The following is a 26,258-nucleotide window of genomic DNA, read 5'->3' as shown; positions in this document are numbered from 1 at the left end:
TCAATGGTCTGCAGGGAGATGTTGGATGGGATGGGTACTGAGTTGCTGCAGAGAATTCCTTCTTGGGTGCTGGCTGGTGACTCTTGCCCACATGCTCAGGGTTTAGCTGATCGCCATATTTGGGGTCGGGAAGGAACTTTCCTCCAGGGCGGATTGGCAGGTGCCCTGGAGGTTTTTCGCCTTCCCCTGCAGCGTGGGGCACGGGTCGCTTGCTGGTGGTTTCTCTGCAGCTTGAGGTCTTCAAACCATTTTTGAGGATTTCAATAACTCAGTCCTGGGATAGGGGTTGTTATAAAATTGGATAGGTGGGGTTCTGTGGCCTGCCTTGTGCAGGAGGTCAGACTAGATGATCAGATTGGTCCCTTCTGACCTATGAGTCTAACTTAACTTTGGAGTGTAGATCTGTCCTAAGGCCTGGTCTACACTACAAAAATAAGTTGACCTCACAGTATGGCTCAGGGCTGTGAACAATTTCACACCCTGTGTGACACCTAAGCAGCCCCAAGCTTCCATCAACCTAGCCACCACGGTAGTGTCTATATTACAGCCCTACTGGGAATACAGGCAGATCCTGGAAAAGCCAGGATGTGGGGGGTACAGGGGCTTTACAGAGACCCTAGTCTTTGCAACCACTGTACACATCAGCATAAAGCTCAGTCAGCAGCGATTTCCTGGCACAAGGCCCTGAATAGAAGGTTGTTTTTTTTTTCCTGTTTTTCTTTTTTAAACCCAAGCCTGATTTGCATAAACGGCAAGAAATAGGTTTGATTATTTCAATGTGGCAACTTAATTTTGGCCCGGGCTGCTGAGAAACTAAACAACCTCCCGCCTCATCCCACACACCCATAGCACCAGCAGCCACCGCTTACTCACCCTTCCAGGAATGAGAGTGGGCAGGACGCACCCTAGTCTCTCTCCGCGTGTGCTACAGGCGGAGGAGGGCCGGTGTCGATTTGCACGGCGGGACCTGTAGTTTTCTTAGGCGGGTCTCGGCGGGGGGAGCCTGCAGCAGCGGAACTACAAGCCCCAGGGCAGCCTGCGGGCGGGGGGAGCTTCCTAGACGTTTGGGTTCTAATCACACGTGGGGGTGGCGAGCCCTGCAAACAGAAGGGCGAGAGCCGAGAGGTGGTTCCTGGCAATGAAGCCATGGTGACTAGTTCAGCTGTTCTCCCGTGCAGCGAGGTCTAGGGGCAGCCAAGCGGAAAACCTCCTCTGATCACAAGGCATCTGGGAGAAAAGCCTAGGCACGCTGGGGGCAGAGATGATCCTGAGCGCTCCAGCTAAGAATTGACAGTAAATCCCTTACCCCATACACACTCTCATCACAGGGCAAACACTTCCCCATGCACATTGACCTGCAGCGTGCAAGCAAGCTTAGCCTGCAGCCAAGCGTTCTCCCGTGGTACTAAAGTTCAGTCCGCTTAGAGCCATGGGGAATGGGATGAACAAGGTAATGCTGCTGCTTATTGTTATTCGTTGTGTGCATGTGCGTCGGGGTGTGCAGGGCTCCTCAGGATCGAAAAGCTGCTGTAAAGATAAATCCACAGCCTGCCCTCCCCCTCCCTGCTTTGTTTTGCAGTAAACATCCTTATACTATGAGGGGTAAACGAGCCGTTGCTGCAGGAGTTTATGGACAGCTGAGATCAAATGAGGTTTTTCTGCCTAACTTTAATTTTGGCTTTTGGGGAAGGGAAGGAGATGATGGCTGAAATTCCCCCTGGGGGCGCGTTTCCTGGTTAGCAATCTGCAGCTGCCATGCATGCAGGATGATTTGGTTTCAGCTGATACTAAGTAGGTCTTTCTTTCTTCCTCACCCTGCAAAATACATTTGCTGTAGACTAGTTTAGCAAAGTGGGAGAGGTAGATAATTCTACTCCCGATCCCTGAGCCCTCACGCGCCTTTATAAACCTGCTGCCCACATGACTAGTATTCAGGGCGTATATGTGTATTTCTTGGTTGTCGTTTCCTTGTTGTTTGTGTGTTTCTCGGTTTTGCACGAGAAGACGGAAATGTCTCAGGCAGCCAGAGTCCTTACAGCTACCTTGATGTTCAAGGAGTATTCTGGGCAGCCCCTTTAAAACCATCCAGCACGCAGAGGAGGGCTAGGAAGATCAAGATGCCAGACTTGTTAGAAGCTGCTGGAGGAAAATATATGACGTTCTTTATGTTTCGAAATCTCCTAGGCATCTAACAGTTCCACAGTTACCTTCCTCCCACCCCCGAGTCAGTCTCAGGGCATATTGTGTTATTCCCTATGCCTTGGAGAAGCCAAGTCAAAAACCTTTATCGTGATTGTTGTGGTTCTTGGCTCTTTTGCTGTATTATTTGTTTTCTTAAGTGGTTTTTTGAGTGTCACCTATAAGAAATATTTGAATTTCTATAACTATCAGGATTTTCCTAGCTGATACTATTCAGCATAGAGGAATCTGGATGTGTCTTTCTTTTCTCTTCCAGCATCAGCTCTTTTTGTGTTCAGACACTTGTTTAATGCAAGTTAATTAGATTTTCAAACTAACATAGGGAGGCTGATTGTTTACTGATTACTATATATTTTGCCTTACATTTACTGTTGGGAGTGTCAAGGATCCCACTTTTGATGTATCTCTGTCTAGCACTTGAGGGCCATGTGATTAATAGACTGAACATGAGGCTGGGAGCTAGGATTTCCTGGCTCTGAACTGACTTGCTGTGAGGCCTTGGGCAAATCACTGAGGACCTGATCCTGGGCCCATTGATGTTAATGGATGCAGGATCAGATCTTTAACCCCTCCACATTTGTTTTCCTGTCTGCAAAATGGGAATAAATAACACATACCTGCCTTATCTGTGACTTTGGGGAAGTGTGGTCAATTGAAAATCAATTATGGATCTCCCTCTGCTTTATTTGGGTTACTTAGGACATAACCTTCTAATTACTTTGCTTTTACAGATGGTGGATGGTCAGCACTTTTTGAAAAGCAGGTCCATTTTAATGTATCTCAAATTGGATACCCAAAAATTGAGGTGCCCAAAATCCAAAGTCATTTTTGAAGATTTTGGGTGCTGGTTTTATTCTTAGAATCATTAGAATGTGGCACCAAGCATATTGCCTTTTCTGTCCATCTTGTGAGCCAGCAGTAGCACAAGGGATTAAGAGAGGCTTGGAATCATCAAAGCTGATTGTTGGATGCATGTGGTCCCCTGAGTCACCAATGCCTCTCAGTACCAGTGACATTAGTTGGTAATTTGAGTCCTTCTTGCAGTGTAGCCATATATGATGGAGACTGCAGAGGGACATGATTTGAGCAGCTCATCAGATGGTGGATTACTTTAATTAGGATAATCTCTTTGTACTGAAGCCAAGAGAGGATTAATTGTTGCCCCTAATGGCTCAGGAATTGAAAAACTCCAGAGACTGCTACAGATGCTGTTGGTTCTTGAGCCCTTGTCACTGTTGTGTGTTCTAGTCATGAGTGCAGTGGGGTTCCTATGTGTTTTGTTTAATTAGAAATGTGGTATACATGTATTTCATAGTCGTAAGTGCACCTGATTTTTATTTGGGTTTTGGGGCTTATAGAAAGGCTTGCAGAGGACTGGGGCACTTTTTGTCTGTTACACCTTGTGCTACCCATTTTAGCAAAAAATAGCTGTGCTTGTTGTTCTCAAGCCTGGTGCCTAGTCATGCACTGGATTCTTCCAAAGTAAATTGGAAGCATTTGTTCATAGTATTATTCCCATGCAACACAACTATGGGAAAATGGCTGGCTAGCAAGCCCCCTCTGACTGCAAATTCACCACTTAACTGCAATTAATTTTCAGTGTCTTCTGTCTTTAAGCTCTTCAGTTGAGGGCTAAAATCTTGCAGATATTTTTTCTTTACTTAGCCTATCTTCTGTCACAGTAGTTTCTAGAGGTCTTTCCTACTCCAGTCAGAAATGGTTCCAGTGATGGGCTTTCTACCACTTCTGTGGAAGGCTATTCTGCAGTCCAACTGATCTGATTGCTAGAGTTTTTCTTAACAGTCTGCATTTTCCTTTTCTTAATCTAGCTCCTCATGCTTTATCTCTGACACTGGTTTTAGTTCAAGGTTCATGTTGATTTCTGTGTTTCAAAATCATGCAGGACCTTAGAACCCCCCTCTTCTTCATTTTGAAGTTTGGCAGCTGAGATCAGGTGGGAGATAAGGCTCAAACAGATATCTTAGATTTGTCTGTGAGCAAGGTATTCTTAATGAAAGGCATTCTCAGTGAAGAGCCTTTCACTGGGATTCACTCCATTCTTGTCTGATACCCTAAAGATCAATTAACTGTATGTTGCAACATCTTTTTATTCACTCAGGCTTTCTTGAAGGGATGATGTAAGTCTCAGTATTTCATGGGGAGAAGGTTCTTTTAGTGGCATTGTTAAAATGGCAACTGGATTTATTAGTGTAGTATCAGAGGGGCAGCCGTGTTAGTCTGGATCTGTAAAAGCAGCAAAGAATCCTGTGGCACCTTATAGACTAACAGACGTTTTGGAGCATGAGCTTTCGTGGGTGAATACCCACTTCGTCGGATGCACGTAGTGGAAATTTCCAGGGGCAGGTATATATATGCAAGCAAGAAGCAAGCTAGAGATAACGAGGTTAGTTCAATCAGGGAGGATAAGGCCCTCTTCCAGCAGTTGAGGTGTGAAAACCAAGGGAGGAGAAACTGGTTTTGTAGTTGGCAAGCCATTCACGGTCTTTGTTTAATCCTGAGCTGATGGTGTCAAATTTGCAGATGAACTGAAGCTCAGCAGTTTCTCTTTGAAGTCTGGTCCTAAAGTTTTTTTGCTGCAGGATGACCACCTTAAGATCTGCTATAGTGTGGCCAGGGAGGTTGAAGTGTTCTCCTACAGGTTTTTGTATATTGCCATTCCTAATGTCTGATTTGTGTCCATTTATCCTTTTCCGTAGCGACTGTCCAGTTTGGCCGATGTACATAGCAGAGGGGCATTGCTGGCATATGATGGCGTATATTACATTGGTGGACGTGCAGGTCTCATTAATAACCAAACTTCCATACAAATGGACTTCACTAAAATAAGACAGGAGATCTACATTACTCACTTCATCTCTCTACAAAGGAAAAAGGACTGTAAGCTGTGTAAACTCCTACCTGCCACATGGGGCCACAACCATGTTACCCTTAACCCAGCCAGCAATATCATCAATCTATACAACCACACACTCAGGAGAGAGTTTTCTTCTGGGCTATCTCTGGGACTCTGTTTCTGCCCTGCCACCTCCACCAACATGATACAGTTCTGCAGAAATCTGGAAGCCTACTTTCGCCATTTCTGATTCAAAGAATACTTTCAGGACAACACTGAACAGCGCACTGATACACAGTTACCCTCCCACCAACAGCAAAAGAAGAAAAACTCCACATGGACTCCTCCTGAGGGTCGAAATGACAGTCTGGACCTATACATTGAATGCCGACGTGCACAGGCAGAAATTGTGGAAAAACCTCGCTTGCCTCATAATCTAAGTCATACAGAACGCAATGCCATCCACAGCCTCAGAAATCACCCTGACATTATAATCAAAGAGGCTGATAAAGGAGGTGCTGTTGTCATCATGAACAGGCCTGACTACCAAAATGAGGCTGCCAGACAACTCTCCAATACCAAATTCTACAGGCCACTTCCCACAGATCCCACTGAAGAATACACTAAGAAACTGCACCATCTACTCTGGACACTCCCTACACTAACACCGGAACAAATCAACCTACCCTTAGAGCCCCGACCAAGGTTATTCTATCTACTACCCAAGATCCACAAACCCGGAAATCCTGGACCCCCCATCATCTCGGGCATTGGCACTCTCACTGAAGGACTGTCTGGATATGTGGACTCTCTACTCAGACCCTATGCCACCAGCACTCCCAGCTATCTCCGTGACACCTCTGATTTCCTGAGGAAACTACAATGCATTGGTGACCTTCCAGAAAACACCATCCTAGCCACCATGGATGTAGAGGCTCTCTACACAAACATCCCACACACAGATGGAATACATGCTGTCAGGAACAGTATCCCTGATGATGCCACAGCACAGCTGGTTGCTGAGCTCTGTGCCTTTATCCTCACGCACAACTATTTCAAATTGATGACAATATATATCTCCAGATCAGTGGCACCACTATGGGCACCCTCATGGCCCCACAATATGCCAATATTTTTATGGCCGACCTGGAACAACGCTTCCTCAGCTCTCGTCCATTCACGCCCCTTCTCTACCTATGCTACATTGATGACATCTTCATCATCTGGACCCATGGGAAGGAGACTCTGGAAAAATTCCACCACAATTTCAACAGCTTCCACCCCACCATCAACCTCAGCCTGGGCCAATCTACACGGGAGGTCCACTTCCTAGACACCACGGTGCAAATAAATGATGGTCACATTAACACCATCTTATATCGAAAACCTACCGATCTGTATGCCTACCTTCATGCCTCCAGCTTCCATCCCGGGCACATCACACGATCCATTGTCTACAGCTAAGCACTGAGGTACAACCGCATCTGCTCTAATCCTTCATACAGAGACCAACACCTACAAAATCTCCACCAAGCATTCTCAAAACTACAATACCCGCACGAGGAAATAAGGAAACAGATCAACAGAGCCAGACGTGCACCCAGAAGCCTCCTACTGCAAGACAAACCCAGGAAAGAAACCAACAGGACTCCACTGGCCATCACATACAGTCCCCAGCTAAAACCCCTCCAATGCATCATCAGGGATCTACAACCCATCCTGGACAATGATCCCACACTTTCACAGGCCTTGGGTGTCAGGCCAGTCCTCACCCACAGACAACCTGCCAAGCTGAAGCATATTCTCACCAGTAACTGCGCTCCGCACCATAGTAACTCTACCTCAGGAGCCAATCCATGCAATAAACCTTGATGCCAACTCTGCCCACATATCTACACCAGCAACACCATCACAGGACCTAACCAGATCAGCCATACCATCACCAGTTCATTCACCTGCACGTCCATCAATGTAATATATGCCAGCAATGCCCCTCTGCTATGTACATTGGCCAAACTGGACAGTCTCTACGGAAAAGGATAAATGGACACAAATCAGATATTAGGAATGGCAATATACAAAAACCTGTAGGAGAACACTTCAACCTCCCTGGCCACACTATAGCAGATCTTAAGGTGGCCATCCTGCAACAAAAAAACTTTAGGACCAGACTTCAAAGAGAAACTGCTGAGCTTCAGTTCATCTGCAAATTTGACACCATCAGCTCAGGATTAAACAAAGACCGTGAATGGCTTGCCAACTACAAAACCAGTTTCTCCTCCCTTGGTTTTCACACCTCAACCGCTAGAAGAGGGCCTCATCCTCCCTGATTGAACTAACCTCGTTATCTCTAGCTTGCTTCTTGCTTGCATATATATACCTGCCCCTGGAAATTTCCACTACGTGCATCTGACAAAGTGGGTATTCACCCATGAAAGCTCATGCTCCAAAACATCTGTTAGTCTATAAGGTGCCACAGGATTCTTTGCTGCTTTTATTAATGTAGATGTATTTAAATGTTATAATTCATGTGCTTAATGATCTTGTAATAAGTGCCCTATATAAATTGCATTTAATAAAGAGGATAAGTTATAAGAAATGTAAATCAATCTAGATAGTTACAGCTGATGTAAATAGTTCCATGGAAATCAATAGACATATGTCAATTTACATCAGGTGAGGATCTGGTCCATCAACCTGTGTGACTTTCCTGTGAGGCTTAGTGAAATAGGCTAATACTCTTATTCTTGTCCTGCATCATATTATCCTCTCATAATCTCTGCACAAAACCCATTAAACTGCAGTGAATTTCCATGGATTGCTTTATAGATATTAGTCAAAACAACTTTATGCAGTAAGTTATATTAATATAGTCTGAGAGTATGTGTCTATTTAGAAAATAATAGGGCATTCAGACATCCACTTAAAAGATTTATGTATTTGAAGAATTACTGGGAGGTTGATAAGTATCAGTAGCTCTCTCTTTAAGGGCTCTGCCATCACAATATTTATTCTTTTGACTTCCCCATTAATGCAATTAAGAACCGATGACTGACTTAGATGTTCTTGGTGATTGGTGGCAAAGTAGAGATCTTGTCCATGGTTGTATTTACTAAATAGCATTTGTTTCATGTTGTGTTTCAGCTCATATGAAGAGTTCTTGTTTTATTCACAAAGCAGTGGTTGAAAAGTTCATGATATAGCCACCCTTCTCTTCCTGCCCCTCCATTTCCACTCTTCTCTCACATACAAACACCTATCCATCACTCTTATGAGGTTCTAATCCTCCCTTCTCCATAGTCTGAAATTGCACTTGCTGAAGTTAGTATGAGATAACAGAGCTGAAAGTTCCCAACCATAGCACAGTGCTGAAACATTAGTAAGCACTATAGGAAGAGTCGCTTTTTTCCAGATAGCTTTCCCCCTTGGTAAGGTTTCATTCTTTTAGAATGACTCCTGAAGCAACCTCTTCCTTGCAAGTCATTTTAATTTCCTTTATTGGTTTCATAATGCACAAATACACACTTCTGGTTTTTTTTCACCTTCACTGAGGACATCATATTTAAAGAGCATCTTCCTTTTTATTCCTCTTCCAGTCTGTCCCTCTACCCAGTCTTGGCATTTTCTCTTTACCGCTAGGGTTAGAAACCATAATGACTAGAATATAAACTGTAATCCTCTTTTGTGAATATACTCTTGGTATGTAAATGCTGCAGTACAGTCTAAAATATTATAGCAAAGCACAGTGTTACTGTGATATTTGAGTATCAGAGGGGTAGCGTGTTAGTCTGGATCTGTAAAAGCAGCAGAGAGTCCTGTGGCACCTTATAGACTAACAGACGTATTGGAGCATGAGCTTTCATGGGTGAATACCCACTTCCTCAGATGCATGTGATATTTTGTGATATTTGAGTTCACTGCTACACAGACAAAATATTGCATTTGTGTTTGGAAATTTAAGCTTAGACTAAGGTAGTTGTCTGGGCTGGGTTGTTGAATTTTGTGCCATTGTGATCTGTTTGGGAGCATACTATGCCAGCAGTTGCTGGCCCTTCACTCATGCCACAGGCACAATACTCCTGAGAGAAGCTGCTAATGTGCTGTCTCCCCATCCTCACTCTCAAACAGAGGCAATGGCCCACATCTCTTTAACTAGAAGAGACTCAAGCTGAGTCAGAGACACAGTTTTTTTTTAAAGAGTACCATGAGTGTGCTTTGGGTTTTTTTCCCAAGCATGTTTTGAGAGAGAGTAAAAAGTTTCAGGGCTGGGTCCCCAAAGTGGTCCATACTAAGGAGACGTGCACTCTTGAACAGGGCTTTGGAGCGGAGCCCGGAGCTGGAGTGTGGAGCAGCTCCGGAGCAGTGGATCTGCAGGTTTTTACCTGGAGCTGGCGCGAAGTTGGAGCACAGCTCCAAAGCCCTGCTCTTGAGGTAATGACTTTCTAGATGGGTCAGACTCTGCCCTCTTTGTAAAGGATGTTAATTAGTAAAACTCAAAAGGAGATAAATCGTGAACGCATTAGCTGTGTTAAACTTGCAGGTCTCTGTTTGCATAGGTTTTTGTCAGACATTGTCAGCTTTGGTTCATGTGATTTTGCAACCCTTGACTTTCGCTTTAAGTTTCACATTCCTTCAGATCCCAGTATGGCAAAGCAAAAATAAAAACGAAATGGATGAGTGTTGTTCAGCTCTGTATGTGGTTAAGGGAATTGCGAAGGTTCTTTGGGTCCAGGCAACATGGCCTTCTAGAGCTATTGACAGGATTGAACGCTAGGGTTAGATATGATGTTATGTGACGTGGAGAGGAAATGTTAGTTAAAGATGTAGGGGAGGGAGGTTCATGCAAAATAATGTTGGCCTGAAAGTGTGGCTCTTTTGGTTTCTGGCCTGATTGACAATGGCCTAGTAAGCACTAAAAATTGTTTTTGTTTGTGGAACCAGTATACTAAAGCATGCTGGAAACTAATTTACAGTCCCATATGCTGTGCTGCTACACTCCATGACACACATCATGTCACTTTTCAACAATATGGTTGTTGTGAAGAAAGGGCTCAAATGCCAATCCCTGGCAAAAGTGCTTCATACCTTTTAGAACTTCTGGATTGCTGGACTGAGCAAAATGGGTGGAGTTTTTCCTTTAAATAACAGTGCTAGAGAGATTGTTGATGCAGTTGTGATGACATTAGGGCGTTGCTAAGGCATTAGGAAGTCGGTGTTGACATGTCATTGATAGTGGTATGCTTTGCATGCATGTTAAGGAAAATGGATCATGTATTTTAGCTACCGTATTTTAGCTTCTTCAGAGGAATTAGATGTTGGTCATAGATGTCCAGGTGTCCGTCATGCAGTGGGAGAGAACAAAGGTTTTACTTCTGAGTTGTGGTGTGTTCCTTTTTTTTCATATATGCTCTTTTGTGTTTTGGCTTCCGTTCAGAGGAGGTTTATGAAAGGGTGGGAATGGGTAACATCACAATGTTAACCACATGTACTCAGACTGCATAGAGCTGACCTTGAAACTCCCAAGTTAAAGAAAGTAATGTAACTAAGAACAGCAAGAATTTATGGGAGCGCTGCTGAGAAGCACATAGTTCAGAGGAGAGAGGTGTGGAAGTGCAGCTGAGTGACTTAAATATAAGAAATCACTGCAAACAGCACTTACAAACAGAGTGAGAATCAGTGAAAGAGTACCCTACTGCAATGTAGGGTGACAGTGATCTGATTTGCCTTCTTCCGCTTCAAGAACTACAAGATCTGTTGGATTTTATTTTTCAGTCCCTTCTCTGACTTGTTCTGTGTCCTTAGGCAAGTCACTTAACCTTTTTTGTGTTTGTTTCCTCATTGATTCAATAAGGATAATACATTACAACAAGGGTTTTACAAGGCCTGTTTTTGAAATCCTTGCATAGAAGATGGTGTATAACCATCAGATATTACCATCAACCCCTAATTATGTTGGAAACATTTCGAAGTTCAGCATGCCTGAAGCATTATAGAATGGGAAAGTTGCAAGGAGAAATATATAATGCTGCCAGCACTTTTAGATTCTATTAGACAATAGTCTGCAACAGAAATATGTTCCATCCTGTATGCAAATCGAACATTGTTGAACTGTGCTACCACAAGACCTCTATAGCTGATACTATATTTCTTTCTCACAGATTCTGCCTGGCTTGTTCCTTGGCAATTTTAAAGGTAAGATTAGTTTAATGGTTACAATTTAGGATTACTTAAGTCTGAAAAAGTGTTGGGTCATACGTAGCCCTACAGTATTTACTAAAATCTGTGCAAGTTCTTTATCTCCATTTTGCTTAATTTCTGAATCTACCCACTAGCACTAAAAAGAGAATGTTTTCTCTGTCATCTGTACACTTCACTGCACAACTGGTTAAAAATGCACACACTCTCCTGGGAGCATGCTTCACCTAGAATTCCCAAGTGTTGGCCTCTGTTGTAAATTGGTTCTGCCCTTTGCAGACTGGCCTGTGAGCCAGGCCATTTTTGTAAACCTTCCTCATTATTAATGTCTTAATTTGCCTCCAATTCATAGCTCTCATTATTGTGGCTATAGATCAGAACCGTTAAGGAGCCCTATTATAAATGCTTGTGAAACTGACAGATACAGAGTTTGATGCCCGAGTATCAGGATGCAGTGTCCATATTGTAGACTCAGATCTGTTCTCCCTCTCCCTCTCTGTGTGTGATTTTTATTTTCCATTTGATTTTAACGTATCACTTTTAGAGCCTTATCTTTAAGAAAGCTAAGGTTGACCTAAGGTTGGGCACCCAGCAGCTCCCACTGACTGTAATTACTTATTGTTAAATATTTGGGACAGGGACCATCTGTTCATTACATATGTGCACAGCGCCTAGCACAGAGGAGACGCGATCCCAGCTTGGGGTCTCTAGGTGCTATTGCAATACTACCAATAAATAACCAGCAACGTGATCTACCTAGAGCTATGCTTAGTTGTGAGCAGCAGGCGTGTTGCTGAGTGGCAACTGCACATGCCTCCATATATTTGGTCTGCTCACATGACTGGACAAGTTCTGTTCCTTTCATTTCATATTTAGGTGGTGCTGCACCAATATTTCTTCCCCCCACCCCCGCCCCACTCGCTCCTGTGAAATATTTGGTAGCATGAACCTACAACAGGATAGTGGCATTGTTTGTATCTGATCCTGCCATCCCTTGTTGACAGGGGGATGGGACTGCAGGGTCCACTTTAGCATCCTGATAGTTAGTTATTTTGCTCCCCTTTCTGTGTGGAGCATCTTTGGAATGAGCCCAGAGGTGCAGGATGAGTTCGAGGGGCACTCCTACGCTAGGTGGCAAACATGAAGATGGTACTGGGCTGCATAGGATGGAGGGAAGTTGGTTGTGTCAACTGTGTGGGTGAGGGATGAAAGGGAAGGAGATGAGAGTGAGGGCAATGATAAGTTTGTGATGGGATACAGGGACTGGAAACAAAGAAGATACAGAAATCAGAAGGGGCGGGTAAGGGGTTGGGAGGAGAAAATAAGAAGGGGGAGAGGGAGAAAACCCAGAGACAGTGCTTCTTCTGAGTTGAGGCAGTGCCTTCTGCTTGTGACAGAGCTAATGTTGGCCTCATTGCTGGATGAAACAAAGTGGGAGAGGACTTCAGAGGAATGGATGATATCTCGCATTTCATGTGAGATTGTTTCAGTTTTTCAAAATGCAGTATGTGGGGGAGGGGCCCCGGATTTGCCCATAGCGCACGGTGTGTGACTCTGAAACTGGCCCTATCATCATGCCAGCCGTGGTGGCAAAACTTTTGATAATACTCCCAAGAGAGTGAAACTCAGACCCAGCATCTGTTTCTCAGTGTGGTACTGTTTTCACCCACTGAGGGACTGAGGCAAGGCAAGATGAAGGGGAGTAGGCCAAGGTTGCAGAGTGAGTCAGCACCTCAGCCCAGATTAGATCCTAGAACCCTTCTGGCTTGTCATGCTGTAACCATTCAGCTACGTGCCTTGCAAATGGTCTATAAATGGTATGTCAAATAACTGTTAGCATGATAAAAACATGGTGTTAATGAAGGTGGGGTGAGCGTAGTATTGGGATCCAGTTAAAAATAAATGAAGCTAAAGTGTATCAGCTATTTCATATCTGGAGGGAGGGGGAAGGGCTGGTGTCAATATGAATGTCTGTACTTCAGCGATTATCGCTGTTTTTGTTAATAAAAATAAAGGTGGGTTTTTTTTAAATGGCCTTTGCTTACATAGTATTTAATCAATACTCTCCACCCCATTGTGAGGTCATGTCAGTAGGTAATTGATCTCTGAGTTAGTTACATTTCTGGAGCAGGAGAGAGACAATTGCTGTTAAGGAGGCAAGGTGGGAAAGTAATATCTTTTATTGGGCCAACTTTTGCTGGTGAAAGAGACGACAAGTTTTCAAGCCACACAGTGTTCTTTGGGTACTGTACCTTTGCCAGACCTATAGAAAAGCTCTATGTATGCTCAAAAGCTTGTCCCTTTCACTATCAGAAGTTAGTCCAATAAAAGATATTACCTCATTTACTCTGTGCATGGATAGAACAACACTTTAATGAATATAATTAATAATCTTTGAATTTCTAAAAAAATTTCTAAATAGTCTAATAATGCTAATAGCAACAGTGACAGATAGCTAACATTGCAAAGTAATACAGTGCTTCTGAAACAAGGCAAATATAAGCTTGCCACTATAAACATTCCTAGAGGAATTTGATTACTGATTTATTTTGCAAGTGTTCTGATTTACATCATATGCAGTTTATGAAAGACAGGACAAGATTTTGAATAGCGAGTAGTGATTTGGGTGCAGGATTTGAGACACCCATATTCAGAGAGTTGGTGCTCAGTGCTTTCTAACAATTGGATCCTTCTGTGGTGCCTCATGCCTAGAAAGCTTGGGTTTTGCAAGTGATTTTTTTGAGTATAAAAATGTGTGATACAACAGACTCCCCTTGAACTGTGATTTTTATCATCTTTCACAGCTGAATAGTGCTGTGCTAGGTTAGTAATTGCATGGGAAACCTCTAAGGAAACTGAGATGCTATGGGAAGTGGTATGAATGATTCAAGCAGGTGGTTCCCTGCATACTCATCAAAACTGATGTAATACCCCAGCATTACGTTAGAGGGTGCTGTGCTTCTGGAAGTTCCATTGTTTGGAAGGGATAATGAATGTTCTGACCATGGAATCGTTCACCAGACTAGCACTCCTACTTGGTAGTTATGTAGAACCTGTCTTTCAGGGCTCCTGAATTGCTGTTCTGAAGTTAAGCCTCCAGTTGTCTATGTAAGGTAAATAGATGCAGACATGTTTAACTTATGGGTAAACTGAGTTACATTTTATGAAATGGTTGCAGAGCAAGTCAATGGTATGGATGGGAACAGAACTCAGGAGTCCTGACTTACAGGCCACTGCTCTAATCTTTAGACAGACTGCTTTAGGCAGAGTGAGAGTGCTTTTATAGCATCTTGGGATCCTTGGGAATGGAAAGCTTTGTATAGTACTGATTCAGGAAATCACTGAAGTCCATAGGACTTTAAGCATGTACTTACAATACTTTTCTGAAGAGAGATGGATTTAGGAACTTAAGAGCTTTCTTGAACTGGGACCTTAACTAAAAATTAAAACTGAATTACATTCCTAAGGTACAAAGTATTCAGGAGAATGTGCATCCAGAGGGCTTGGCAATTCAAGCAGAACTGCTGCCTTTCTTACAAAATACTGAGGAAGAGTTCACCTTTAAAACCCAGGAGAAAATTAATCTTACAGATTGATTATCTTCTGGGTTTCCTTTTGTTCAGGAGCAAGGCCTTGCCCTGTCTAAACTCCATGGGACTGGTACCTTGGTAAGAGATGTAGTGGTGGAGAAGCTGAAGGTGAGAAGAAGCCCTCTTCAAATTAAATCCCTGTGCCCCCCTCTGATTTGAAAGCATTTTCATCTGTGAAGTGGAAATCAAAGTCCTGCCGTCCACTCACAAGCTGGTGTAATCTCCCTTGATGACTGACAGCTTTGCACTTCAACAGCTGGGGGTCTGAAAGCCCCAATAAGCCATTATTCCCACACGAAAGCTGGTGTCTGCTGTGCAGCAATGGACAGCTTTCTGTATTCCCATCAGAAGAAATTTGTTGTTTTTCTAATACTCTGGTGGGACAGTGCAAGGTTTTTGCCTCTTTTCCCATGCAGCAGTAGGGAAATATTTTTCATCTGCATGAGTTCCAGCTGGTCTTTCAGGTGCAATTGATTCAAAAAACCAGGGCTCAATAAACTGTAATAAGAGTTAAAGGCCACACACAGTTCTTCAAGCTTGAATACAAAGTAATACATGTCCTTTCTGCTTGCAAACATGTTTGGAAGATTTGAGTTTTTCCAATGGAATATTTGGGGGATTTTCGATTCTGAGGGGAAAGCCGCAAAGTCCCCCAAAGAGTCCAGTGGCACTATGGATGAAGTGAAGAGCTTAGGTGAAGTTTCCACTCTTCCTGTTCCTCAACCTAAGATGCAGTGCACAGCAAATGATTCTGCTGTGTTCACAGTGCCATTATTCTTCTGAATAAGCTTCTTCGAGGTTTTTTCAGGAAAAGTTCCTTTTCTGGGGGCACATTTGGGGTTCAGCCTTCAAGAAAGAAGAGTAGGTTAGTATCTTACAGTATTGCTCTCCTGGATTCACAGATCATCTAGATTTACAGGCTTGTACAGCTAAAGCTTCAAATGTGGATTGCCCTAGGAAGGGAAGAAGGTTCAGGGTAGAGCCCTGTGTGGGACTGTTGTTTTAATCCCACTCCTGTCCTGCCCTGTAATTCCCACTTCCACCTGCTCCCGTATTGTTTCTTGCATTTTTATCCTGCTCTCACCCACAAAAACCTTAGATCCAACAATGCCCACGAGAGAGACTGATTCCCCCATGCTACTTTTTTTTTTTAAAAAAAGTCTGTTTAATGTATTTTATTTATCTATCTACACATCTACATTTATATTTATAAATGGAATTCAGACACAATTTTTACCATTAAAAGAATAAAACAAATCTTGCTTAAACCATGTAAAAAAATACTTTAATGCCTGTTGTAATAGATATCAACTCCTTTTGGTCCCTTGCTACATTTATATATTAAAACCTTTATTTAAAAAAAGAGAAATTACTGAAATTCTATTTAATGACAAACTGATGAGATTTAGTGTTTTCCCAGAAATTACCTCAGTCTGTTTTCCTTCCCCGTCTCCCCTACCCCAACTAATCCTGCCTGCAACAAAGTACATTTTATCTGCTCCTGCTATTATGGCAGCAAGTCCTGCAGGATCCATGGGCTCCCAGTCCTGCTGCAGAGCTCTAGTTCAGGGGCACTCTTTTTAGCTAACTACTCTTCCCCCCCCTTCTCCTTTACAATGGAACTACTTAGTATTTTGAACAAGTTTATTTACAGGAATTAAAGCTTCAGGAAAAGGAAGGGTGGAAGTTTTGCCTAGGCACTCAATTTGTTCTCTGACATCATTGCATATTATGGGTAGAACTAAGTGTGTCCTTTGGAACCACGGGGAGCGAGGGGAGGTGGGAAACAATCCTCTGTGGGAGCTGTGGGCACAGGCACCAACTTTCCTTGGCACCAGTGGGTGCTCACGCCCCTGGCCCTGCCCTGCCTCCGCCCCATCCCTGCCCCTATTGGACCCCCACAAATCCCCACCTCTTCCCCGAGCGTGACGCATTCCTCCTCCCCCCTCCCTCCCAGCACTTGTCGCGTGAAACAGGTGTTTCGTGGTTCAAGCTCTGGGAGGGAGGGGGAGGATGAACGTGGCGCGCTCAGGAGAGGAGGCGGAGGTGAGCTGGGGTGGGGGGGCAGGTCGGGGAGCTGCCAGTGGATGCAAAGCACCCACTAATTTTTCCTTGTGGGTGCTCCAGCCCTGGAGCACCCACGGATTCGTCACCTATGGCGGTGGGTGCTCAGTATCTCTGAAAACTAGGCAGTTTATGTAGTAGAGTTGCCAATTTTCTAATTCCTGAAAACTGAGCACCCTCTGCCCCACCTGTCCCATCCCCCCATCGCACACGCTCCACTCCTGCCCCGTTGCTCGCTCCCCCATCCCCTGGGACTCACCTACTGCCTGTAGATCCAGCCTGGGAGGAGCTGATGTGGAGCCTGCCCAATTGAGGCACAGCGGGGCATGGCAGAGGTCAGTCCCCGGAGCGAGGGGGTGAGGAAATTGGGGGAGGGGACAGACCTCCCCCATCCCCGATGTCACTGGTAGGTACTTTGGAGCTTGGTCTGGGAGCCAGACTGTTCTTTTGGTTAGGCTGCTTGGGGGGCAGGAAGAGCAGCAGCTGCTAAGCAGAGCCACCCCTCCAGGCTCCTGCTGATCTTCCTGACTCCAGTGGTGAAGGCTGGCTACTGCAGGTAACTGGACTTTTAGTGGCTGGTCAGCTGTGTTGACCGGACGCTGCCAGTTTCCCTTTTCGACTAGATGTTCTGGTTGAAAACCAACCACTTGGCAAACCTATTATGTAGGTGTGCCTAACTAAGGTACCAAAATTTGAAAGTTTTGGCCTAGGCTAGGGTGACCAGATGTCCCGATTTTATAGGGACAGTCCTGATTTTTTGGGTCTTTTTCTTATATAGACTCTTATTACCCCCCACCCTGTGTCCTGATTTTTCACACTTGCTGTCTGGTCACCTTAGCCTAGTCCTCCAGCCAGTTCTTCTCCAAAATACCTTCAGGGTGTGTCCACTAGGAGAAAAGATGTGTTCTTACCATGTGTTAAAATCCTAGTGAAGGCAAGGCAGTTTGTAGTTTTCAAATGTATTCACAGGTTGAGCTAAATGCTAGCAGGAAGCAGAGAGTTTGCCTCAGGCTGCTAATGTGATAAAACTACAGCTGGATTGCCTTTACTAGGGTTTTACCTCATTAGATATGTTAGTTTAGCACACGGTAAGAGCACACCTTTTTCCCCCCCCCGCCCAGTGAAGGCAAGGCTGCAGGGTTGTGTGTTTGGAGGAGGGAGAGAGACTGCATACAAAGAGGACAGTGTATGGTGAGAAGAAAGCTAATTGCCCCCTCCTCCCCCCCCACCCCCAAGAAATACAAATCTAGTTTGAGCTGATCTCATTGATCTGATTATTTTAGCTGCGGGATGCCTCACAGTCTGATGCCACAGACTTGGACCGGCATCAACGTGATTGGCTTTCTCCACCAGAATCGTTGTTTTGGTTTTACTGGATAAGAAGAGATGGGAAAACTCTAGATATTTTGAAGGAAGGGGAGGTGACAAAATCTTAGGGAAAATTCTTTTCCTGTCATTCCAATGAAAGGGAAATCGTTTTCACCATACATGTCTTGAAGGGATTATTAATGATGAGTTGGGTCTGCCTATCTACTTACATGGCCCCATCACCTCAGTATTGAAGATCCTCCCAATAGTTAATGAATATATTCTCAGAGGAACCCTGTGGGGTAGGGGAAGTACTATCTCCATTTTACACATGGGGAAATATGGCACAGGAAGTGTGTGATACAATGGGGACTCAATCCAGATTCTACCAATCCTGTTCCAGTGCCTTAACTACAAAATTAATCTTCCTCCTTTGGCTATGTGGCTATGACCCTGTCCGTACTAGTACGAGGGGCTAGAGCTAGGAGCATGGAAAAAAATGAAGCAAAAGAAACCTAGGCTGAATGTGGGGGGAAGGGGAGAGGAGAAAACTTGATACATTTCCCCCTATGTGAGGGAGGACTTTCCTAAGGAAACTGGTGGTTGCCCCTATGAGTTGAGAGGTTTTAAATTATATTAGATGAAACATTAAACAGCCTGCTGTAGGGAAGAATCTTGCGCAGGACCTAAACAGATAGGCTAGAGGTGACCTAATAGATTTCTTTTAGTTCTGATTTCTAAGAGAGTGCATCTAACACTGACCTTGGAACATCAACCTGCTTTGTATGGTGCAGTACTATAGTGATATGCTAAATAATGAGTCAGAATTCCAGTTCTAGCACTGAATGTTCTTGCTTTTTGGTCCCTTAATGTAACAATTTTAGATATGAATTTGAACATACATCTCTATTATGCAGAAATATTGTGAGCAGTCTGTATAGCTACTGAGGGCAGCTTCTAAATCTTATCTGTTATGTCAGTGATTTGCAATGGGGAGAAGCAAGGGAATTTCCCCTCTCTCAATTATCTATTCCATGAGTCTAGAGACTTTGATAACTTGCCAGCCAGGGACTGTGTTTTTTCCTCCTCTATAGATTTTCTATTGCTTTAATTATGTATACTGTGAACTGCTATTTATCTTGGCATTATTTGTAGTGTTGTTGTAGCTGTGTTGGTCCCTGGGTATTGGAGAGACAAGGTGGGTAAGGGAAAAGATATTACCTCACCCACCTCATCGATCTTGGTACACAGCTTCAGGATTGTTGTGTGGTTCTCATGCCCTCTTCTATGAGTATCTCAAAACACTGTCTTGCTATACAGCATTGATTTTATTAAACTCCAGTTAACTGAAGCACTAAAATGTTGCAAGGGTAGTACTGTGTGTTCTTAATGACACTGCTAGCCAGTCAACTTTTAAAGGGAACCATCTGTGTTTCAAAGCTAGCTGGGCTGCAAAGCTTGTCTTGCCAGGGCTTTGGGAACCTGGATCACCGTTTCTCCTGAGCCATTAGCATTCTCTTAAATTATAATTTATTTGTCTTACACTACACTAACTGTGATCAGAGCCCAACTATGCTAGGCACTGTATAAACGCATAATAAAAGATGATCCTGCCTTGAAAAGCTTGTTAAATTGACAAGACAGCTAAAGACTGGGAGGGGGAAACGAAGGCACATAGAGATGAAGTGACTTGCTCAAGGCTACATTTAGGTCACTGTCCAAGCCACATCTCTTATGTCCTCGTCCAGTGTCCTATCCATTGGAAAATGCTACCTCCCTAAAACTAAAATTGAGGTTCCAGGTAGCTGGCCCAGAAATATGCAATTATGTTTGGAGGGTGCACAGTATAGACTTAAAAGTCCAACTGGGCTAGCTTTTGTAGTTTTCCAAAGCCTTCACTTTACAGATGGTCTCTGAGACCTTAGAATAATCAAGGATGCACTTACTATTATTAACAACTCTGTTCCTCTGATGGTCTGGCAGGTTACACTGGCTGTACCAACAAGTCTCATAGTTATCTTTGGAAGTGCTCATTCTCGTTATGAAGAGAATTCAAATTCTTTCAGGTACTTGGTGCTGAATTCTGTCTGAAATGGTGACACAGGGATCCAAATGAATAAACATCTATTCTGCAGTCACACATACTGTACCTTCAGAAGAGGTGAAACTAGACAGTTTTGATTTTTCTCTGATTTTTAGAGCTGCTAAGACCTTTAAGATTAAGTATTTTTCACAATCGGGTATGGACTTGTTAACTCTATTCCATTGTGTTCAGATACTCAGCATTTTATCTGTTGGCCGGTATGATTAAATGCCACCTTCTGCTTTCTGATTTAAAAAGAGTATTGAAACTTCATAGTAGAGAGTAATGACTCGAATTAAGAGATGCTGATTGATCTTTTCATGTACATAAAGAATGTACAGGTGATATTATTGTTATTTTTGTACCAAGGAAGAGCCGGTTTGAAACCTTTGTGGTCTGTGCTTTTTTAAATCTATTTAACCAGGCTAACATAAACTGATTGTATAGGCTGGTTTTAAAACAGGTGTCCATATCACAAAGAACACTGTCATAAATGACATGCATGGCAGCCTTTCCCAGTCAAGAGATCAAGATTAGAGACAAACTGAACAAACCAGGGTCTTCCCTCCTGGTCTTGCTGATGGGCCAGTGTAGAGAAGTTGCACTGTGGCTACAGATTTCAGTCTCCGGACTGATTTTAACTCCGTTCATGTAGACATAATCCAACTACATTTCTTTAAAAGGTCTAAGCACCAAATTTTCAGGCCTTAACTTGCATTCTAGTTCTGAGCACCTAATTGTAATTCTGAATACTCATGCGCCTATAAGTAAGGTTCAAGATTAGAAGTCACCTTGGGAAAATTTCTTCCTCAAATTTACTTAATAACATGTATTTAGTACAGTGCTTTCTTATTTTTGATATAACTTGATTAAATATGTGGTTTGGTACCTCTCCCATGTTGAAACTTATCAAATCTCTGGCCATACTTAATAGGAGTAGAGCATGTATGGTATGTTACAGGTGCTACGTCCCTCTCTAGTAGCTGGTCTACAGAGAATAAGAACCCAGTATTGCTATTAGCTAACAGTACTCCAGAAGCTGAAGTGGCAGTGGCCTTTGCTTTTTTCTACAGATTCACTACTCACTGGTGACTATTAAACTTTTAATTTTGTTTTAAACACCTCGGGCAAAGACTCTATCATACTTTTGTTTGTGAGGGTTACTCTGTGTGTGTTTTTTGAATAATGCATAGTGAATACATGACGGGGCACTATGACGTAAAGTAGGGGTAGGCACTCACACTACCCAGATCCTGGCTACCGGTCCAGGGGGCTCTGCATTTTAATTTAATTTTAAATGAAGCTTCTTAAACATTTTGAAAACCTTATTTACTTTACATACAACTATAGTTTAGTTATGTATTATAGACTTATAGAAAGAGACCTTCTAAAAATGTTAAAATGTATTACAGGTACGCAAAACCTTAAATTAGAGTGAATAAATAAAGACTCGGCACACCACTTCTGAAAGGTTGCCGACCCCTGATGTAAAGGCTTTGTTGGGATGGCTACTTTACCCATGAGTGGAGCTGGTTTAAGTAATGAGAAAATTCAAGATTCAAAAGTTGATTAAATTGTTATAAATTTCCCTTCCCCCATGTTATTCTGCTTCCTATAGAGCTAATAGAAATCTTGTGAGTTTTGATGAAATGTTGAATATTAGGGTGGGGGCAGGGGGAGATTAAAAACAAAACAAAAATGCTAAACTTTTCCCCACCAACTTTCCCAGTGAGTTTTGCAGGTCATCTAAAAGAAATGTCTATAAAATCATAATACCACATTTTCATATACACTATATATGTATGTATATATATACATACAAAAAATTGAGGATTTTTTAAATACACGTGCGCGCACACATATGCACAAGCACGCCCCCCCCCCCACTATTTCTTGTATCCCTTTGTTGGTAAAATCAAAAGTCCAACTGTACAAACCTTGGATGGAGAAGAAAATAATAAATGTAAGTCCCCTCTAAAAAAACCCTCTAACATTGTTTTTCTAGACTTGAAATGTGATTTCTTGGGGTCTTCCAATATTAGAAGCAACGGGGGTGCATTTTCTTGGGAAGCTGGGAATTTCTCCTGTCCAATGTAAGAAATCTCCTGTTTCTAGCTCTGCAGAATTGTGAGTTATCAGGCCTTAAACCTTTCATGACTGAATATTGCCTACCTTGGCCAGTGTAACTTGTCTGTAGGGTTGGTGGAAGGGGACATGAAGGTGGGATTCTCTATGTGGAAGGTAGAAGGAACTCTTGTATGGTAAATTGATCTTAAACAACGATGGCAGTTTTGAAGGTGCTTAGTGCTACAGGGTTTGAAATGTAAGAATAAATCCAAGTGGAGATGGATTAGTATTAGTGGGCAGAGAATAGGCGAGATAGTCAAAGGTGTATGATAAATGCAAGTGATCACATGGCTCTGAAATGTATCATATGTCTGTTATCTGCATACATGTGGTGTGTGTGTGACACGCACAGATTCACACATTTTGCATCTGAAAATTGGGTGTAACTGTTGAGTTAATAATTTAGGGATGTTTTCTTAAGCTTGTTCTCTATATAGTATATCATCTGCTTTGGAGTTCATTTTTTTCCCCCTTCCTGTCTTTTTGAATGTGTTTGTTTTTAGAAGATCTTCACAGAAGATCATGATTCTCAACATGTGTTAGAGAACTGGGAACAGCTTTTTAAGAGAAACTTAAAAAAATCTTTTTTCCCCCCACTACAGATGCTCGAGATGCGGAGCAACTGAGCAAGAATAATGTTACACACATTCTGTCAATCCATGACGGTGCTAGGCCTATGCTTGAGGTAAGGGGGAATTCATCATAGCTCTAGTTAACCTGAACATGAAATAATGGCCTGTCAACCTTTACTTACTTTGATCCTTATTACAATTGTTTGACACAATTTTCCATATTTTCTCTTCGAAACATTTGGCAGCCATAGTTTTGTGAGTCAGTCAGTTTTCATCACTGATATTGTTACAACAGGCAATCCAGCTGTCAAAGGAGGATTCAGTTACAGAGTTTTATCGATTGACATTCTGTTTTATCAGAGACACAAGGTGGGGGAGGTAATATCTTTTATTGGACCAACTTCTGTTGGTGAGAGTGCATGTTCTTAGCCCAGTATCAGAGGTAACTAAACATTCTGTGTTGATCTCTAGGATGTTTAAAACCCATTTAAAAATATCCCTTTACCGTAACATGCCCCTTGCTAACACTGCACAGCAAATTTTTTCTGCAAGAGGCTTCAAATCCTTTTCTGTCTAAAATGTAATTATCCAGGCTTGACAAAAAAATACGATTGCCTGTTAGCCTGGAAGGAATACACCTGTGTTGCTACACCCCAAAAAAACACTTATTCAATTTACATGGGCAGATATTTGCCCCCTCTGCAAATTAATACTTTCCCTCCCTCATTTTACTTTGATCTACATATTGTAAACATTCGCACCACAGAAGATGACCTCTGGTGCCGCTGCCGCTACTGCTCTCCTTCTGAGCCTATATGGCGCTCTAGTTCTGTTCCCCTCTGATAAAAAAGAGCAATGGATTCAGCCACTCACTTCTGCAAAATTTCCATATGACCTGGCAAGCCAGTGAATGGGTTTTTTTTTTTTGTTTTTTTAAAGCTTGGGTAACCTATATATTCATACCTGGGGAAAGTAGGGTTGCCAATTTTGGTTGGACGTATTCCTGGAGGTTTCATCACATGACATAATCTTTTAATTAAAAATTAATCTTTAATTCCTGGAGACTCCAGGACAATCCTGTAGGGTTGGCAGCCGTAGGGGAAAGGACAGTTAAAGGTGAACTGGAATTTGTAGATCGTCTTTGGGCTCAGTACTGTGGATCAGCAAAGCTAAAACTGTTCTCTTTGTTGTGTGTGTGTGTGTGTGTGTGTGTGTGTGTGTGTGTGTGTGTTTGACTTATTAAGGTGTGCCTACTGCACAGTCTAAAAACATATTGAATTTCAAGACTGCTGTTAACTGGAGTGATATACAATTGCACTCACTAAGGAAGATATAATCACACTTTTATGTGGGTGCTGCATGTGTTTCCTCTGGGGTATTGTCCTCTAAAATAAACAGCTTGCTTATGTCTAGTGTCATGATTTTCTAGTCAAGGTAGGGGAACTACTCACTGCAGAATCCAGGTGCAGTCACGGTATTCTCAGTCTACAACCTCCTCTCATGTGGACAACAGATGTTACAATTTGTCCACAGTTCTTTAAGTAGAAGGAAGATTGCAAGTTCCTTTTGTTTTTCAGTGAAATTATTATTAATTACATTCTAATTCATGGTCTTAATTCAGTAGTCACTTGCAACTAAGTACTTGCTGATGAACGAAGATTTAGAAAATCTTGTTATAGGACTTCATTAGTTCCATTTAGGTATGATTACTTGTCAGGTTGTAATTAAGATATGCAGAAAACAATGTTTAGAGTTTAGGTCTTATGTAAATTATATTTTGCTTTTAAAAGATTAGTAGCTTTATTCCAGTCTTAGAGACTCGGGGCTTTTTCTCTTGGCCACTGAAGTCAACGGCAAAGCTCCTATTGACTTCATTGGTGCAGCATTAGGTACGCAGTTCTGTAGCTGCTCTGTCAGTGGAAATTCCGCTGAAATCATTTTGAGATTAATGCATGGAATGACTGTAAAATCAGACCCCTAGTAAACTTTCCTGTTACATAGATAGAGTAGTCACCTCTAAAAATCAAGATGGTAGTCGAATTGACCATTTACCAAAGTTGATTTTTTTTTTTAAATTTCTTATCCTAAGTTTAAGAAATATTGTAACTATTTCACTAAACTTAAATAAAAAACTGTGGGAAGAACTTTGTTTTGTTTTTAAAGTGGTAAACATAGTACAGTAAAGTGATAGCTGTATTCAGTTAATGATCAGTAGTATGAAATAACACATTGTGTGAAAATGAATTTGAAGTTTTTTATTAACCAGAGAAATTGTATTCATCATTCTAGTGAATCATGCTTAAAGGGTCACTGTCACTTAGGTTAGCTCTCAAAAATTCTTACAAAACCTACTGTTACCAGGTATTTTTATTTATTTATTTATTTGTAATTTCAGTAATAGTTTTTTGTTTTGATGTAATAATAATTCCTCTGTAGCATTTGAATATGCAACATGGTAGCACCTTGCTAGTGCATGAGAACCAGAAAATGGAATTGACCAGTCTAATTTCATTGTCCATGTCGAGTGAAGAATAAAAGGCAAACAGCCATCATAAATACTAAATATACTATTCAATGTGTATTCTAAAATCTAATTTTAATAATCTATTAAGAATGCCAATGAGGACATTTTAAAAATTATTTTTCACCTGAGAATGATTGTGCATTTGAACAAATGCTTTCTTAACTTACATTTTCTTGCTCTGTTCCTTGTGTTTTCTGCACTCTTAGGAAATATGAAACTTCTGTTGTCCCATAGCTTGCCACATCAGTGAAAATGAGTGCCTGCTTGGGGTTCATATAAAAATGCTTTAAGTTTTTTCAGGAGAAATAATTGAGAAACCAAAAACTTTTCAGTGGGATTTGTTTTCCGAAACCCTTTCTGGTAAAGTTCAACTCTATAAATCCTCTTATGAGTTTGCTATTTATAGTTTACGCTCGGGAAGCTATTGCTTGCTTTCAAAATGGAATATCTGCAGACAGAATGTTTTTAAAGTAAATAAAGTCTTGTATTCTACTTGTGGTACAACAAAGGCTGAAAACAGCTTTTTAAAGGATTGTTTTTACTTTTTATAGGGAAGGGTATGGCTGCCATGTTATAGGTATTAAACTTGACATGGCTTAAATTGGAAAAAAGAGAACATGAATTCAGCAATCTGCCACTGTTGCCTGCTTCGCTCTTTTGTTCTGTATGTAACACTATTTTAATGGAAACTAGTGCTGTCTTTTTAAAAATAGAGCTTGTAATTATTTGTTTATGAAGCCCC

General features: G+C 42.2%; 1 protein-coding gene across 2 annotated transcripts in view; it reads left to right on the top strand.

Annotated features, from left to right (window-relative positions):
- The first annotated feature begins 1,030 nt into the window (after positions 1 to 1,030).
- DUSP22 (dual specificity phosphatase 22) overlaps positions 1,031 to 26,258 on the top strand; it is a 59,123-nt gene continuing 33,895 nt past the window's right edge. Inside the window, exons 1-3 of one of the 2 annotated variants that reach the window (XM_050940305.1) lie at positions 1,031 to 1,450; positions 11,212 to 11,245; positions 23,023 to 23,105. In XM_050940305.1, the coding sequence (XP_050796262.1) occupies positions 1,430 to 1,450; positions 11,212 to 11,245; positions 23,023 to 23,105 (138 nt within the window). In that variant the 5' untranslated portion in view covers positions 1,031 to 1,429. Of the gene's footprint in view, positions 1,451 to 1,583; positions 1,653 to 11,211; positions 11,246 to 23,022; positions 23,106 to 26,258 lie in introns of those variants that run through there. The other variant, XM_050940304.1, reaches the window with a different exon arrangement.

Source organism: Gopherus flavomarginatus, chromosome 2, assembly GCF_025201925.1.
Source record: "Gopherus flavomarginatus isolate rGopFla2 chromosome 2, rGopFla2.mat.asm, whole genome shotgun sequence".
NCBI classification, from domain to species: domain Eukaryota; kingdom Metazoa; phylum Chordata; order Testudines; family Testudinidae; genus Gopherus; species Gopherus flavomarginatus.
Note: the sequence above shows the minus strand (reverse complement) of the source record. Positions and strands in the feature narration are given on the sequence as shown.